We start from the raw sequence: 18,607 nt of genomic DNA, 5'->3' as shown, positions 1-18,607 counted from the left end.
AACAATCTTGCGAGTTCTTGTTAGGCTTAACAAATGAAACAGGTGACACAATTTTTTGTAATTTCTCATCGTCCCTTTCTGTGTATCGCCTGTGTGTGTAAGCGATCCCATGTAAAGTAATCTGTGAGTTACCATTAAATTTGGGGTTGAATTGAAAAATAAAAAATAAAAAATTTGTCATACAAACGAAGATAAAACCAGGAAAAAATAAAGAAAAAATAATGTAAAGTGATTTTTACATACCTCTCGGTAATTTGTATTTATTATTTTAATTGGTAACTTATGTTTATTATTTTAATCGGTAACTTATGATACAACTTTACTAAATTAGGAGTTGTACTTTAATTGGTCCCTTTTATCCCATGCGGAGTAAACCGTGAGGAATACTGTGAATAGGATTATTAGTTTAATTTGTAACAATCACGTGGAATCCAATGTAGAATAGGATTATTATTTTAATTGACAACTTATGTTTGTATTTTAATTGGTAACTTATTATACAACTTTATTAAATTAGGAGTTGTTTTTTAATTGATAACTTATTTGTTATGTATTTATTTTTAATTAATAATAATGATTTAAAATTCTTGACACCCCTTGTATTTTTAATAATAGTACATATAGATATATATATATATATAATAATAAGTATATCTATATATACTTTTTTTTTTGAATGGTGTATATATATATATATATATATATATACACCATTCAAAACAAAAAAGTATATATAGATATACTTATTATTAAAAAAATAAAAGAATAAATAAAAAAGTTGGAATGAGGGGGACGACGAAAAAAAAAAAAAAAAAAAAACAGAGATAGAAAATAGAAGTTAATTCGTTCTACTAAGAAATTATTATTATTATTATTATTATTATTATTTTGAGGTAATACTATACTAAACGTAAAAAAAAAAAAAAAAAAAAAAAAAAAATAAGAACCTTCTAGGCTTCTACTATTGGTTGGAGTATAATAATAGAAGGAAAATAAAAAATATTAAAAGCTAACAATAAATTCATTTTTTAAGATGCAAAGTTAATAATTATATTCTTGTACTCAAGTTTTGCTAAAGTTTTATTTTTTTCAATATATAATATAACCGGTCCATACTATATACACTCATTAATAAAAAATAAAAGAATAAATAAAAAACTTGGAATGAGGGGAACGAGTTAAAAAAAAAAAAAGTTAAATAAAGATAAATGAGTTAAAAAAAAATGGTTAAATAAATATACTAAATAGAAGTTAATTCTTTGGGCCTACTAAAAAAATAAAATAAAATAAAAAGAAAGAAAAAGAGGTTGTATCTTAGGCCTTAGAGCCATTTCAAATACAAAGCATACGTTGTATATTCCATTTATATTTCGCATGTTATGCTTTTACACACATGTGGTATAATTATTTCACCGCTATGTTCCACTATTGGGATGCCTGGATTTCAGTTTTGAGGCATTAGGATGCATGGTATAGGTTAAAAATGCACAAAGGTATTTCCGGTGAGGTTTTTTAACAAATTTCTGACTTATTCCCCGGAAAAAGCCGACTCATTTAGAGAATGAGTCGACTCAGTTCATATGGAACCCATTTTTTGGGAAAAATTGCTCTCGGTCCAAAGAAGCCGACTTCTTTGACAACTGAGTTAGCTCAGTTGGCAAAGAAGCCAGCTCAGTTGGCAACTATACCGACTTGTTCCTGTTACTTGTTAGATTTGATGTTCTATTTTCAAACGACTATATCTCACTCAATTTAACCCAATTCTCATTTTAACTCCAAATTGGATTAAATATGAGTTTAATTTTAAGGTTTTTGAGTCAGCTTTCCAATAATATCAACCTTTATCACATATTTCAATTGTAGATAGAGATTTTTTCACCATTTGAGTGTGGCATATTTTGGTAATCCTTGAAACCAAAGGGGGCGGATGTGTGAAATCACAATTCTTGTATCTAGAACCTTGTGGTATGGAATCAAATGACTACTTAGATTTATTTTGATTTTGTATGACTCACTTTGAGTCATTTCATTGATTTCCGTGCTTGGGATTAACCATTTTATGGTCCGTGCTTGGGATTAACCATTTTATGGGTGATTACAGGTTTAGGTAAGGACTTAGTGTTTCGAACTCCTATGTTTGAATTTTTATAGTAGTACCACTCCAGGTTTTAAAAGATTGCAAGAAATTTCACCAATATGATTTGAGGATTTTTTAAATAATTGAATTATTTTACATGGCAGTACAAAAATGATTTACCTAATCATCACCCAATCTCAAAGCCACGAATTACACATCCCCTACAAATATGTTACTCAAGGACCGATGTGACATTCCCTTTGGTCGATAGTTAAGCTCTATATAATTTGAGGCCTCGACAAAAATATAAAAAGAAATTTTAATATGCAGTATATATTAATATAAAAAAATAATTAATTTTGTTTATTTAAAAATTATATTTATTACCTATTTAAGATGCAAAGTTACTAATTATATTGTTGTATTTTCAGCATGTATTCAAGTTTTGACTAAAATTTTTGTATTTTCAGCACATAATAAACCTTCTTGCCTTGTAAAAAATAATAATAACAATAATAATAATAAATATATAATAGAACCGGTTCAATATATATATACATATATACACACACACACACACTTAGTCAAAAACACGTGAGATTCACGTGGTTACATTAATTTTTGATATTTAATTTCTAAACTTATTTTTAAAAAAATTACTTGGACGTGGACCAAAGGAACATTATATAACAACTTTATCACAAACATGAAAAATTATAAGGAAATCAACATCAATAAATAAAAATCGAAAAAAGTTCATAAATAAAAGAATTAATTATTAAAATAAAAAATAAATAAATTTATATGCTTTCTCCAATATTGTTGGACTCTGCAATTACTACAAATTATAGTATTTGGTGATCTCTGCAATTACGACAAATTAGGCTTATTCAAAAAAGAAGAAAAAAAAGAAAAAAGAAAATAGAAAAAGAAGTACTCGTCATCAATAACGTTAGACTTATTCAGAAATAATTTATAATACTTACATACCTCTGGTCTCATTAGATATCTATTCTTAGTGCTAGGACTTTGCTATTATCATTATACCAAATATTAAATTTGGGGTTGAATTGAACAAAAAAAATAATAATAAAATAAAATAAACTAAAATAAAATTTTCATACAAACGAAGGTAAAATTGGGGGAAAATATATATATATATATATATATATATATATAAGGTAATTTTTACATACCTCTTGTCTCATTAGATATCATTATATACATAACATTAAATTTAGGGCTGAATTGAAAAAAAAAAAAAAAAACATTTGAATTCTTGTTAGACTTAACAAATGAAACAGGTGACACAATTTTTTTTAATTTCTCATCGTCCCTTTCTGTGTATCGCCTGTGTGTGTATGCGATGCCATGTAAAGTAAACTGTGAAATAACATTAAATTTGGGGTTGAATTGAAAATAATAATAATAATAATAAATTTATCATACAATCGAAGATAAAACCGGGAAAAAATAATAAAAAAATAATAATAATAATATAAGGTGATTTTTTCATACCGCTCGGTAATTTGTATTTATTATTTTAATTGGTAACTTATATTTATTATTTTAATCGGTAACTTATGATACAACTTTACTAAATTAGGAGTTGTACTTTAATTGGTCCCTTTTATCCCATGCGGAGTAAACCGTGAGGAATACTGTGAATAGGATTATTAGTTTAATTTGTAACAATCACGTGGAATCCAATGTAGAATAGGATTATTATTTTAATTGACAACTTATGTTTGTATCTTAATTGGTAACTTATTATACAACTTTATTAAATTAGGAGTTGTTTTTTAATTGATAACTTATTTTTTATGTATTTATTTTTAATTAATAATAATGATTTAAAATTCTTGACACCCCTTGTATTTTTAATAATAGTACATATATATATATATATATATATATATATATATATACCATTCAAAAAAAAAAAAGTATATATAGATATACTTATTAATAAAAAATAAAAGAATAAATAAAAAAGTTGGAATGAGGGGGACGACGAAAAAAAAAAAAAACAGAGATAGAAAATAGAAGTTAATTCGTTCTACTAAGAAATTATTATTATTATTATTATTATTATTATTATTATTATTATTATTTTGAGGTAATACTATACTAAACGTAAAAAAAAAAATAAAAAAATAAGAACCTTCTAGGCTTCTACTATTGGTTGGAGTATAATAATAGAAGGAAAATAAAAAATATTAAAAGCTAACAATAAATTCATTTTTTAAGACGCAAAGTTAATAATTATATTCTTGTACTCAAGTTTTGCTAAAGTTTTATTTTTTTCAATATATAATATAACCGGTCCATACTATATACACTCATTAATAAAAAATAAAAGAATAAATAAAAAACTTGGAATGAGGGGAACGAGTAAAAAAAAAAAAAAGTTAAATAAAGATAAATGAGTTAAAAAAAATGGTTAAATAAATATACTAAATAGAAGTTAATTCTTTGGGCCTACTAAAAAAATAAAATAAAATAAAAAGAAAGAAAAAGAGGTTGTATCTTAGGCCTTAGAGCCATTTCAAATAGAAAGCATACGTTGTATATTCCATTTATATTTCGCATGTCATGCTTTTACACACGTGGTATAATTATTTCACCGCTATGTTCCACTATTGGGATGCCTGGATTTCAGTTTTGAGGCATTAGGATGCATGGTATAGGTTAAAAATGCACAAAGGTATTTCCGGTGAGGTTTTTTTAACAAATTTCTGACTTATTCCCCGGAAAAAGCCGACTCATTTAGAGAATGAGTCGACTCAGTTCATATGGAACCCATTTTTTGAGAAAAATTGCTCTCGGTCCAAAGAAGTCGACTTCTTTGACAACTGAGTTAGCTCAGTTGGCAAAGAAGCCAGCTCAGTTGGCAACTATACCGACTCGTTCCTATTACTTGTTAGATTTGATGTTCTATTTTCAAACGACTATATCTTACTCAATTTAACCCAATTCTCATTTTAACTCCAAAGTGGGTTAAATATGAGTTCAATTTTAAGGTTTTTGAGTCAGCTTTCCAATAATATTAACCTTTATCACATATTTCAATTGTAGATAGAGATTTTTTCACCGTTTGAGTGTGGCATATTTTGGTAATCCTTGAAACCAAAGGGGGCGGATGTGTGAAATCACAATTCTTGTATCTAGAAGCTTGTGGTATGGAATCAAATGACCACTTGGATTTATTTTGATTTTGTATGACCCACTTTGAGTCATTTCATTGATTTCCGTGCTTGGGATTAACTATTTTATGGGTGATTACGGATTTAGGTAAGGACTTACTTAGTGTTTCGGACTCCTATGTTTGAATTTTTATAGAAGTACCACTCCAAGTTTTAAAAGATTGCAAGAAATTTCACCAATATGATTTGAGGATTTTTTAAATAATTGAATTATTTTACATGGCAGTACAAAAATGATTTACCTAATCATCACCCAATCTCAAAGCCACGAATTACACATCCCCTACAAATATGTTACTCAAGGATCGATGTGACATTCCCTTTGGTCGATAGTTAAGCTCTATATAATTTGAGGGCTCGACAAAAATATAAAAAGAAATTTTAATATGCAGTATATATTAATATAAAAAAATAATTAGTTTTGTTTATTTAAAAATTATATTTATTACCTATTTAAGATGCAAAGTTACTAATTATATTGTTGTATTTTCAGCATGTATTCAAGTTTTGGCTAAAATTTTTGTATTTTCAGCACATAATAAACCCTTCTTGCCTTGTAAAAAATAATAATAACAATAATAATAAAAAATATATAATAGAACCGGTTCAATATATATATACATATATATGCACACACACACTTAGTCAAAAACACGTGTGATTCACGTGGTTACATTAATTTTTGATATTTAATTTCTAAACTTGTTTTTAAAAAAATTACTTGGACGTGGACCAAAGGAACATTATATAACAACTTTATCACAAACATGAAAAATTATAAGGAAATCAACATCAATAAATAAAAATCGAAAAAAGTTCATAAATAAAAGAATTAATTATTAAAATAAAAAATAAATAAATTTATATGCTTTCTCCAATATTGTTGGACTCTGCAATTACTACAAATTATAGTATTTGGTGATCTCTGCAATTACGACAAATTAGGCTTATTCAAAAAAGAAGAAAAAAAAGAAAAAAGAAAAAAGAAAAAGAAGTACTCATCATCAATAACGTTAGACTTATTCAGAAATAATTTATAATACTTTCATACCTCTGGTCTCATTAGATATCTATTCTTAGTGCTAGGACTTTGCTATTATCATTATACCAAATATTAAATTTGGGGTTGAATTGAACAAAAAAAATAATAATAAAATAAAATAAACTAAAAAAAAATTTTCATACAAACGAAGGTAAAATTGGGGGAAAAAATATATATATATATATATATATATAAAAGGTAATTTTTACATACCTCTTGTCTCATTAGATATCATTATATACATAACATTAAATTTAGGGCTGAATTGAAAAAAAAAAAAAAAAAAAAAAAAAAAAAATCATTTGAATTCTTGTTAGACTTAACAAATGAAACAGGTGACACAATTTTTTTTAATTTCTCATCGTCCCTTTCTGTGTATCGCCTGTGTGTGTATGCGATGCCATGTAAAGTAAATTGTGAGATAACATTAAATTTGGGGTTGAACTGAAAAAATAAATAATAAAAAAATAATAATAATAATAATAATAAATTTGTCATCCAATCTAAGATAAAACCGGGAAAAAATAATAATAATATAAGGTGATTTTTACATACCGCTTGGTAACTTGTGTTTATTATTTTAATTAGTAACTTATGATACAACTTTATTAAATTAGGAGTTATATTTTAATTGGTCCCTTTTATTCCACGTGGAGTAAATCGTGGAGAATCCTGTGAATAGGTTTATTAGTTTAATTGGTAACAATCCTGAGGAATCCAACGTAGAATAGGATTATTATTTTAATTGATAACTTATGCTTGTATTTTAATTGGTAACTTATTATTAAACGTTATTAAATTAGGAGTTGTTTTTTAATTTATAACTTATTTTATTATGTATTTATTTTTAATTAATATTAATGATTTTAAATTCTTAACACCCTTGTACTTTTAATAATAATATATATGGATATATATATATATATATATATATTATTAAAAAAAATAGTATATATAGATATACTTATTAATAAAAAATAAAAGAATAAATAAAAAATTGGAATGAGGGGGACGACGAAAAAAAAAAAAAAAAAGTTAAACTGAGATAGAAAATAGCACTTAATTCTTTGGGCTACTAAGAAATTAATTTTTTTAGGAAGGCAATAATATATAAGGTAATAAAAACTTTTGGGAGTGGGGGCTTAGGCGACCCTATAAATAAGTAAAAATAATGTGTATATTACGTTCTGAATAACCCTCACTAACTAAAACCAAAGAAGGCCGAGGAGAGGCTATGGAGATGATAGAAAGAAGAGAAGAGTCATCATCCATCAAGTCCCTACCCAATGACGTCGTCATGGACATACTCTCACGACTGCCTGTCAAGTCCCTGGTACGTTTTAAGTGTGTGTCAAAGTCTTGGCTAACTTTGTTCACTGATCCATATTTTGTGAAGATGCACCTAAATCGATCCTACGAGCCCAACAAAAAACAACTTGTTTTTTCCTGTCAGATTAAAGAATGGAGGTCAGCAATCGTTGTATTTTCTGGCAACATTATTGAGCCGAGTGGAAAAGTTGATTATCCACTTAATTTTGAGTGTCAATCGGGCAAGTTCTTAGGTTGTTGTGACGGATTGATATTATATTCAACTTCTCCTTATTCTTCTTGTGAAGAAGAACTTCACCTGCTGAATCCTTCAACTAGAAAAGTCAAAAGATTACACCCACCATTCAAAAGTATAACAGGTGGTGTTACATATGGGTTTGGTGGTGCATATGGGTTTGGCTACGACGCCTTAATCGATGACTATAAGGTTGTGCACATCCCAGATTGTCACAAAAGTATAACGACTTTATATACACGAAAAACAAATTCTTGGAGAAGAATTCAAGACATCCCTTACCATGTTATGTGCTCTGCGCCAGCTGCGGCACTTCTGAATGGAGCTCTCCATTGGTTAACTAAGGACATGAGTAAGATAGTTTCTCTTAATTTAGAGGAGGAAAAATTTCAAGTTTTTATTTTACCTGCAGAATTTGAAACACAACAACGTAAAGCTTACTTGGTTACGGTTCTCAGAGGATGTCTCTGTGTCTGTGTCAAGATTACGGGGAAGTCGGGGTGCTGGTCTTGTGAATTTTGGGTGATGAAGGAATATGGCAAGAGAGAGTCGTGGACTAATCTTGGCTTTGCCCTTCCAAGGAATTGGAATCGTGTGAAGCCTTTGGATTTCTCAAACAAGGATAATCTTCTATCTGTGATAGATCAATTCTTACTTGTATCTAATGTAGAGAAAAAGGAAAATACACATAGATATTTAGAAATTCCCGGTGATTCTCAACTCGGTAGCCTTAGATGTTATGATCAAGATAATGATGGAGACTCTTTTATGCTTGTAGTTGAGGATGCAGAGATTTTTTTGGAGAGCATTGTTTCACCCTGATAAATTTGGAGGCAAGAGATAAGAAGACTATATGTTGTTTTGAGAATTGTTTTCTTATTTGGTCATGCAATACATTTTGGTGCTGAGAGACCAGGTGAGTTTTGGTTATTAATTTATTTTTCAGTTTCAAAATTCTTATTTGGTCATGCAATACATTTTGGTGCTAAGAGACGAGTGCAGATTGAGGGTGAGTTTTGGTTATTAATTTATTTTTTAGTTTCAATTTTTTGTAATTTCTTATCGTCCCTTTCGCCTGTGTGTGTAAGCGATCCCGTGTAAAGTAAACTGAGGTACCATTAAATTTGGGGTTGAACAAAAAAAAATTGTCATACAAACGAAGATAAAACCAAGAAAAAATAATATAAGGTGATTTTTACATACATCTTTGTAACTTATGTTTATTATTTTAATTAGTAACTTATGTTTATTATTTTAATTGATAACTTATGATACAACTTTATTAAATTAGGAGTTGTATTTAATTGGTCCCTTTTATCCAATGTGGAGTAAACCGTGAGGAATCTGTGAATAGGATTATTATTAGTTTAATTGGTAATAATCCCGTAGAATCCAATGTAGAATAGGATTAATATTTTAATTGGTAATTTATGTTTGTATTTTAATTGGTAACCTATTATACAACTTTATTAAATTAGGAGTTGCTTTTTAATTGGTAACTTATTATTAACTTATTTTATTATGTATTTATTATTAATTAATAATAATGATTTGAAATTCTTGACACTCCTTGTACTTTTAATAATAGTACATATAGATATATATACCATTCAAAAAAAAAAAAACTTGGTATGAGGGGGACGACGAAAAAATAAAAAATAAAAAAAGGTTAAACAGGGATAGAAAATAGAAGTTAATTGTTTGGGCCTACTAAGAAATAATTTTTTTTTTTTTTTTTTTTTTTTTTTTTTTTTTTTTTTTATTGGAGCTAATAATATATGAAACTTAAAAAAGAAATTACAACCTTCTACTATTCCTTTGTGTTCTATTTGTTTGGTATTCCACACATCATTTTCACACATAATTTGTTATTTCTACCAACGCTAATAATATGTTTTTGTGTTTTTTTTTTTCACACATAATTTGTTATTTCTACCAATGCTAATAATATGTTTTTGTGTATTTAAAAAAAAAAAAAAAAATTATCATGAGAAGTGAACATAGTGCAAATGATATGTTTTTGTGTATTTACAAAAAAAATATATATATGTGGAAAAGAGTATATGGGAATATACAAGGTCCCCCAAACTCAACAATTTTCTCATTCTATTTTCTCCCTGTGTGGGAATATACATTTTTTTTTTCTCTATTTTTTATTTTTTAGTACGATTATATATCAAACAGTATATGACCTTGTTGTTACTATATTTATATTCCTGATCTTTATTCAATTTTCTTATTGAAGTTTTTCAGTAACTCCCCTCAACTAATTTTTTTTTTTATCAAACCCCCTCCTTCCAACTATTCGAGGGGTAAAAGAGTGAATATTTTGATCAAAATGCCCTTACAACATGGATTCCAGAAATTTAAGATTTAAGATTTGTGCAAGCCCATATCCAGGTAATTTAAGAATCTACTACAACAATCTTATTTTATTTTTAATATTTGCAAAAAAAATTATTAGAATTATTCATTTGCATATGGAACATAACATAAATATATAAAATAAAAGAATATGTTTTTTGTCAATATAAATATAATACATATATATTTTTAAAAAAAGACATATGTTTTTTGTATGATTCATATGTGTTAGACATTGTAAGTTGACACATCAAAAATTCATATCACGAAATCCTAAGAGTTGCATATCATCACAATTGATTTTGGCTAATTAGAACTTTCGATACTCAAGTAAAAATCTAAATGAAAGTAGAAATCTAAATAAAACGAATATATTTACTCGTGTAGTGATTGGCTTGTCGATGGCCATATAGTTTCGGTCCTTGGATAATGTTAAAATTACTCTAATATCCTAGTTTTACAAGTAAAACTTGTCCCACATCAGATTTGGATGGGGGTTGAAGTGTGTATAAATGGATGGGTATGCAGCACTACCCAATAATTCAAGCTTTTTGGTAAATGGGCAAGCGCCCACCCATTACAGTTGGTATTAGAGCCAGACCCAGTCCTTAATCCGGTGTCACGCCAAGCGTCTAGCCCGGAGGGCGTTCGGGTCTGTCCATGGGTAGGCAGGGTGGTCCAACCGCAATGAGGGCATTGTGCGGGTTTGGGTAGGGGAGAATGTTACAAGTAAAACTTATCCCACATCGGATTTGAATGGAGGTTGATGTATATATAAATGGGTGGATATGCAGCACTACCCAATAATTCGAACTTTTAGATAAATGAGCAAGTGCCCAACCGTTACACCTAGCCAGAGGACTCGGGAGGTTCCAACTCCATGATCCAATATTGCATTTACAATACTTACTCATTTTCAAAAGCAATGCAAGGGTTGGGCCTGGTAAGCAATTATCCAATATTTCCTTGGTCAATCTCTTAGATTTGTGGTCTGTCTCTTAAAGCAAATAAAAAATAATTTTTTTAAAAAAAAATTAGTAGAGAAAAAATTGAAAAGAGGACTGACAAAGCACATGGTAGGGCTTATGTGACTTGCGAAAATAGTAAAAGTCCAGGTGAAAAATGATAGTGAGCCTAGTGCAGTTGTTAGTCAGCCTTGGTGTAACAATAAGTTGTTCATAGAAGTCACGAATTACGGAAGTGGCTTCTCCGCATGTACGAGATATGTTATATACATTTCATCCTTTCTAGACTTCGAATTAATGAGAGCCTCGTACACTGAGGGAATTGCATGTGCAAATATTTTATTTTATTTTTAAAAAAATAAGATTGCTAGAACATATTCTTAGATTACCAATTTCTTTGGTTATGGCGGCTTATTGCACAAATCTTATATTTATGGAATCCTTGTTTCAAAAGCTCTCCGTACATATATTATTTGTACTTTTTGGATTTACGATTTGTGAGATATGAATTTTTGAATTTCGGATGAATTAGAATTCAAATAAAACAACAATAAAGGCATTTTGGTGCAAATATCCACTATTTTACTTCTTTTGAATAGTTGTGATTTTTTTTTGATAGAAAATTTAATTGAAGAGGGTTTATTTAAAAACGGTTGTGGTTGTGATGGTTTATTGTACTTTGCCCTTAATTTTATATAGTCAAATAATGAATCTTGAACTTAGTGGTAATTACAAAATTAGTATTCCTTTTTATTTTAGTTTTTGCTTTTAGGAAAATGTTAAAGTAAATAGAAATTAGTCAATAAAATTTTGGTGTTTAGATTCATAATAGAATGAAATACTACTTGTTGAATTACGTAATTGTTGTGTCAATTTTTTTTTTTTGAACTCAATTATAATATATATTTCTTTTGCTTGGGTGAAGCACCAGGTCAAGTGACTTACTCACTTTAGCAATCTCTTGAGGTTCCAATGTATATATATACATATAAATTTTAATTATTTATATCAATTTACAAAATTCAATCTAATTATTCATTTCATGCAATCACTGATTTAATTTATTTTTTTTTCCTTTTCTGAATATCAAAATTGAATTTGTGTACTCTATTCTCTTCTCTTTGTTGGATATCCTCACCCTTTACATCGATCACTCGGTAATCTTCACAAATGCGATGTGTTACTTCACTGCACAATTCTCGAATCTACTAACACAAGTCACATGAGATACTTTTTCAAGTAATTGTAATTAAATATCAACCTTATTCTCTTTTTACTAATATATGGAAATTCTTTTGAAATCAACTTTATAGGGGTATATATATATATTCTAGTTGAACTACAAAAACCTAAAAATAATCGCTAATTCTATCCTTCGTGCCCCTCAAATTTTAATTTTTTTTCTTTCCATCCAAATGGTCTGCAAAATTAAAATAGATATATTTTTTCCTCATATATATGAACTTTTATCTGAACTTAACTTTTATATATATATATATATATACACACACAATTAATTCTAATGGAACTAAAAAAATTTAAATATTTTAATTCTATAAATTTTATTTAATTTTCACTAATTCAATGAATAATTTTAATTTTAAAAATTGATAAATATCACACTTGAATTTGAGTTAACTAAATTTAAACAAAATTTGATAAATATTTATTTAATATATCTAAAATAAACATATTTATAAAAAAGTATAACGTTACAACAATTTTTTATAAAAAAAAAAGGGTACTTGAATCTATCTTCTATTTTATCAGATGTTGTCCATTTAGTTTCCTCCAATACATCAATGTAATAGTAAGTTATATATAAAAATAAAAAATAAAAAAAGAGAAAAAAAAGTACCAAATCATTTCACAAATTTGACATGAAATGTCAATCTAATAACAAAATCAAATGAGATACTTTATTATATTGGGAAACCTCATGCAAATAATATGTTTGGTGTATATGTAAAAAAACTATGGCCACAAACATCATTAAAAAACGTGGTTGTGATTCTTGTGAATACAGTTATAATTCTTATAAGTAATGCTACCTTAATCTAAAATTTATGTCAAATAATTTTGATAACTAATGTTATTTGTCTTAATTAATAAGGTCCCTAAAATGGGTGTGCTAGAAATATCCCATGACCAATAGAATATCACCAATCTTTATTTGTTTGCAATCCACTTTAAATATCAGTTAATGCTCTGGTCAGTATAAATAGAAATTAGTCTATTGTGAATTCATTACTTAATAGGTTGATTTTCTTGTAAGCTAAAAGCAAAAAAGGAATAGTGTTGTTTCATAATTTTTCGTTATTTATTTTGGTTTTTTACTTACTCCTATAATTTAATTTATTTTTTGTTTCGCTATACTGGTAGCCAAACAGATGATTAAGGTCAATGATAAAACATATCATAAAGGTCTAATTAATAATTAAAAAAAATGTTGCATTCAATTTTTTATAATGTGAATAATTCAGTGGATTAATGTCTCCCCTGATCTTGGAACGCAATTGCCTCGATAGCCTAGTGGATTAATACCTTCATGAAGTTTGGAATGTCAAGCTTCGACCAAAAAAAAAAAAAAAGAGCTTTTTAAGAAAAAAAAATTATAATGTTTTATTGTTATGGGCATGATTAAAGTTCAAAATGGATTGATTTGAAAAAAATAAAATAAAAATAATAATAATAATAATAATAAATTGTTCATTGATATGAGAGCATTATATGTTTAATTTTAAATGACATATATGACAATATGGAGCTATCTCAAAATAATCCTAAGGGTAAAGTGCAAAAAACCCCCCTGAATTATGGGCCAAAATATAGTAAATCCCCCTGAACTAAAAAAAATGCAATTAACCCCTGAACTATTGTACTTGGTTGCAATTTACCCACTCCAGTCATCGGCAAAAATTTTTTGACTGTATTCAGGCGTGTGTATGCCACTTTTTTTTCTTAATGCCTACTTCACCCTTGTCATACAAAAATACCAAAAAGCCCTCTTTATTCTCAAATCCATTACCCTAATTTGTATTTAAATACATATATATATATTTCATCTTTTTTTTTTTTTTTTGAAAAGGTAATTCTCAATCCGCCGCGGCCACCACCAAACTTGCTAATGGAAGCAAAATCACATGGTCGGAAAGGAAAGAAATATGAATAGATCATCAAAAACCCAATCCTATATATAATGAGTGATGGGTTATTTGAGTTTCTAAAATAGAGCACGCTAGAATTAGATTATTAGGAACTGAACCATGCTAGCTTTATCGGAACTGAACTGCTGTAGTTAAACCCAGAAAGTTGCAGCTAGGGCTGCAACTTGGGCGGGTTAACCTAACCCAGCCCAACCCCAACCCAGAGATTTTGAAATTTGGACATACAATTCACAAATTGGGTTCATGTTCGGGTTGAGTTTTTTCAAAACCCAGACATATTCGGGTTGGGCTCGGGCTCAACCCGAACCCAACCCGAAACCCGAAAAAAAAAAAAAAAAAAAAATCTTGTTCTTCTTTCTCTCTCCTCTTTCTCACTCTTTCTCTGTCTCTTTCTGCCCATATATACAATTTAGCAGTCAGCGGCTGAAGCTTACGATGGAAAGAAAGAGAGAGAGAGATATGGGTTTTGATTTTTTGAACAATCTTGGAGAGCTTGCGATGGAAAGAGAGAGAGAGAGATCTGAAGCCTGCAATGGAAAGAGAGAGAGACAGCGGCTGAAGCTTGCGATGGAGAGAGTGAGAGAGACAACGGCTAAAGCTTGCAAACCCGAACTGGAACAGCGGGCGATGGAAACTGAAAGATCTAGGTTTTGATTTTCTGAAATGATATGCTGATCTGGGTTTTGAACTTTTGATTCTTGCAGACAGTTAGATAAAACTGAAATATTTGGGTTTTGAACTTCTATTCTTGTAGATTTTGTAATTTGCAATGGGTTTTGAACTTCTGATTCTTGTAGATTTTGTAATTTGCAGTTAGAGAGAGAGAGAGAGAGAGGGGGGGGGGGGGGGGTTCAGAGAGAATGGAGATGGAGGATAGGGGAGGCTGAAGTGATTTGCCCTAAAAATATTTTGTTTTAATATATAATATTTTATATATATATTATATATATATAATATAATATAATATATTATAAATTTTCGAAAAAAAAAAAAAATTTAAAAAACTCAACCCGTCAACCCGACCCAACCTGTCCGAAAATATTTGGTCTGGGTTATGATCATAACCATGTTGAGTATAATTCGGGTTGACCCAACCCAACCCGCTTCGGGTTGAGGCTGGGTTGGGCTGGCCCAAGTTGCAGCCCTAGTTGCAGCAACCAAATTGGAAAGCCTCACCTGTACACAACTAGCGAGCTATCAAACCGTATGCAACCGGTGAAATCTAACACCTCCCTTTCACTCGTCGCCGAGTTGATGGTTCAAATTAGATCCAATTGCTTGTTTCGGCGAACCCAAATCGGGAGCATGGTCTCGATGCTTGTTTCGGTGAACCTAAATCGAGAGCTGTATTAGTCATAAGTCGTAATCGCCGATTATCATCACCAATTGTTGTCGTCCATTGTCGTTGTGGATCGCCTTCGTTGTTCATCGTCGTCGCCTTCGTTGTTCGTCGTCGTCATCGCTGTGTCCAATGCTTGTGGATTTTGAACCACCTGTTGAGACCCAACCCGACTGGATTGTATAGGGTTCAACCCTAATTTTAGAGTTTTATACGATGAAGAGAATTCCCAAATTGATTTCAATTCTCTGTGATTCTCAACTATTAACAAGTTAAATTGCCCTATTTGTAAACTCAACTAATTATCGTAAGAGGTTTGCTTTTGTAAACTCAACTAACTAGGGTAAGACTCAACTAATTAGGTAAGAGGTTTCCAGACTTTGCAGCAAGAGAAATCGCGATGGTTCCATGGGTAGGGTTTTAGTGGTTGCGAGAGGGATTTGCAGAGCTTGGTGATTAGTCAAACAAATTTATTCTTATTTCGGTGCTGTGTGTAAGCTTTGATGTGGATTGCTGAAGTGTCAATTTGTAATTGGCTCTTCAGATTACAATTTGCCATGTCATGGGATAAAATTTAAATGTATAAAATTTTAATGAAACTACGTCGTTTTGTTTGAGGGTATACATGTCATTTAACATTTTCAGTGAGGGATGTTGATCGGATAAGTTACTGTTGTCCTCAACTGTAACAAATTGATAGTTCAAGGGGGTTTCTTATAGTTAGAGGGGGTTATTTGCAAAACGCCCATAGTTGAGGGGGTTTTTTGCACTTTACCCTAATCCTAACAAGGATTACATTTAAACAATGTTGACAATAAAAATATGTCATCCATATCCTTAATCTAACATCACATTTGTAGTTTAAGATTGTTGATAAAATGTCCTCCATATTTTTAATTTAAATTCACTTTTGTTGTTGAACAACTGTCATAAGAAAAGGTTTTTCATATATCTAATTTAGCATCGGATGACTCAGACTAATTTTAATAAACAATTTATCACTAAGTACAAATTCATTACCTTCAAATGAAGTTTAATAATTTATTTAAGAGTAATGATATTCACACTGGACACTTGGAGTAAATTGCTTAATCGAATAACTTTTAATTAGCTATTTATATCAAATACAATCGCTTCCTTATTTGTTGCATAATTGACCAATTAAAAGAGTAATGAAAATAAATATTTGTAATGATTGGCAATAAATATTTTTTTGAATTTTGTTTTTGGTATGAAATATCGGAACTAAGTGGCCAATAATGAAAAGAAATTTACTAAAATACCCACCATAATCAAGTTTAAAATTTGCCCATAGCTTCACTCCCGTAACACTATTATTTTTTCCAGCCAGTATTTCAAACTTTGAAACATAAAACTCGGTAGTAATATTTCCAACCTTATTAACAACTGTTTTCATTGTGGGATTTTTTATTTTATTTTATTTTATTTTTTTTTGTAAATGAAAAAGAATATTTGTTTTTAAAATTTGTTTCTTAAACTTACAAAAAATAAAAGCTTTTGGTGCGTTGTAATTACAGATAGTTTTAATGATATCGTAACCCACATACCACCATTAGCGCACCAACTATTAATGATATCAAAGTTTGAGAAGATATTTCACGAACTATATGCATCAGTCTTAGTGGCACATTTCTGAGACATCATTGTGTCACGTTATGAGAGTATCGACTCATGTTCATTGAAAAGCTAAACAAGAAAGCTCTTTACTTTAACTAGTTCGAACCTTACTGATTTGAGAGATACATATAATTTTGCACAAAAAATAGTTTGAGACATGTATGAAATTTTACACAATCTTGTAAACCTAACCAACTCTATTATCAACCAATTGAGAAGAGAAGATAAAGTCTGCACAAGTGAGAGTTTAGTATATATTATATATTAAGTTACATTACATTAAATATAATGGTTTATTATATATATATTGATGAAATAATTATATTTAAACTCTTTATTTATGTTGCTAACACTATTACACTCTTTTACATTATAAAAATGTTACATATTTATCATTTTATATATCTAAGTGTGGAGATAATATACTAAGTGTGAGTGAGACTTGGAAAAAAGCTTTTCATTTATTCATTCTACTTTATCATATAAGTATTTAAGATGTTGTGTTTATGAGCAACAAGACACATGTAGACTTGGGCCTAGTCTTTCTGTAGCCGTGCACACGGAAGAGACGTCGCTGCAAGCTGATTGAGTTTTTCTTCATTACCTGCAGTTTTCAAATTTTATTGACTTTAATTCATAAACATTTTTTTTCCCTCTCATTAGATCATATCATCTGCCTTGTAACTCCTTGAATTTGTCTACAAAGGAGATCAACCCAATTGTGAAGAGAAGATAAAGTCTGTACAAATGAGAGTTTAGTTTGATTGTGGTGGGTTTGTCAAGGATATTGTTCCAAGTTACAGAAAGTGATGATGGAAGACATATCTCTAGCAATTGTTGTGCCATTTTATGCTGGTAGTGATGGAAGAGATATATCAAGCAATTCACGTTTCATTTACGTCCAATAATATAATTAGTTGGATTTTTTGTGATATTCTTAAGAATCTAATAGTTTTGGAGGCTAATTTCATTTCAAATTTACCAACTTCCATAAAACCTAACCCATATATCGTACTTGGTTTTAATGATATCGGATATATTTCAAGAACTATAAAAATTTGTATTCGTGTCACATCTATATTTGATGAGACATCAACATATCACATTATGAGAGTATCTACCATTTTTAAGTAAAATGTAAACTGATTTGAGCCTTGTTGTAACGGATTTGAGAGATGCTTGTAATTTTGCAAAAAACAAAGATAATACTAGACATGTATAAAATTTTGCACAATCTTGAAAAAC

The 18,607-nt window shown here is 29.2% G+C and overlaps 1 protein-coding gene across 1 annotated transcript; it reads left to right on the top strand.

Annotated features, from left to right (window-relative positions):
* Positions 1-7,559: 7,559 nt before the first annotated feature.
* LOC132276152 (F-box/kelch-repeat protein At3g06240-like) lies at positions 7,560-8,711 on the top strand. Its single transcript, XM_059777441.1, has one exon. The coding sequence runs from the start codon at positions 7,560-7,562 to the stop codon at positions 8,709-8,711; it is 1,152 nt and encodes a 383-aa protein (XP_059633424.1).
* The last annotated feature ends 9,896 nt before the right edge of the window (positions 8,712-18,607 follow it).

The sequence above is a fragment of the Cornus florida genome, unplaced genomic scaffold (assembly GCF_030987335.1).
Source record: "Cornus florida cultivar Cherokee Brave unplaced genomic scaffold, ASM3098733v1 CherokeeBrave_3.0.0_Hap2_Chr01, whole genome shotgun sequence".
Classification (NCBI taxonomy): Eukaryota; Viridiplantae; Streptophyta; class Magnoliopsida; order Cornales; family Cornaceae; genus Cornus; species Cornus florida.
Note: the sequence above shows the minus strand (reverse complement) of the source record. Positions and strands in the feature narration are given on the sequence as shown.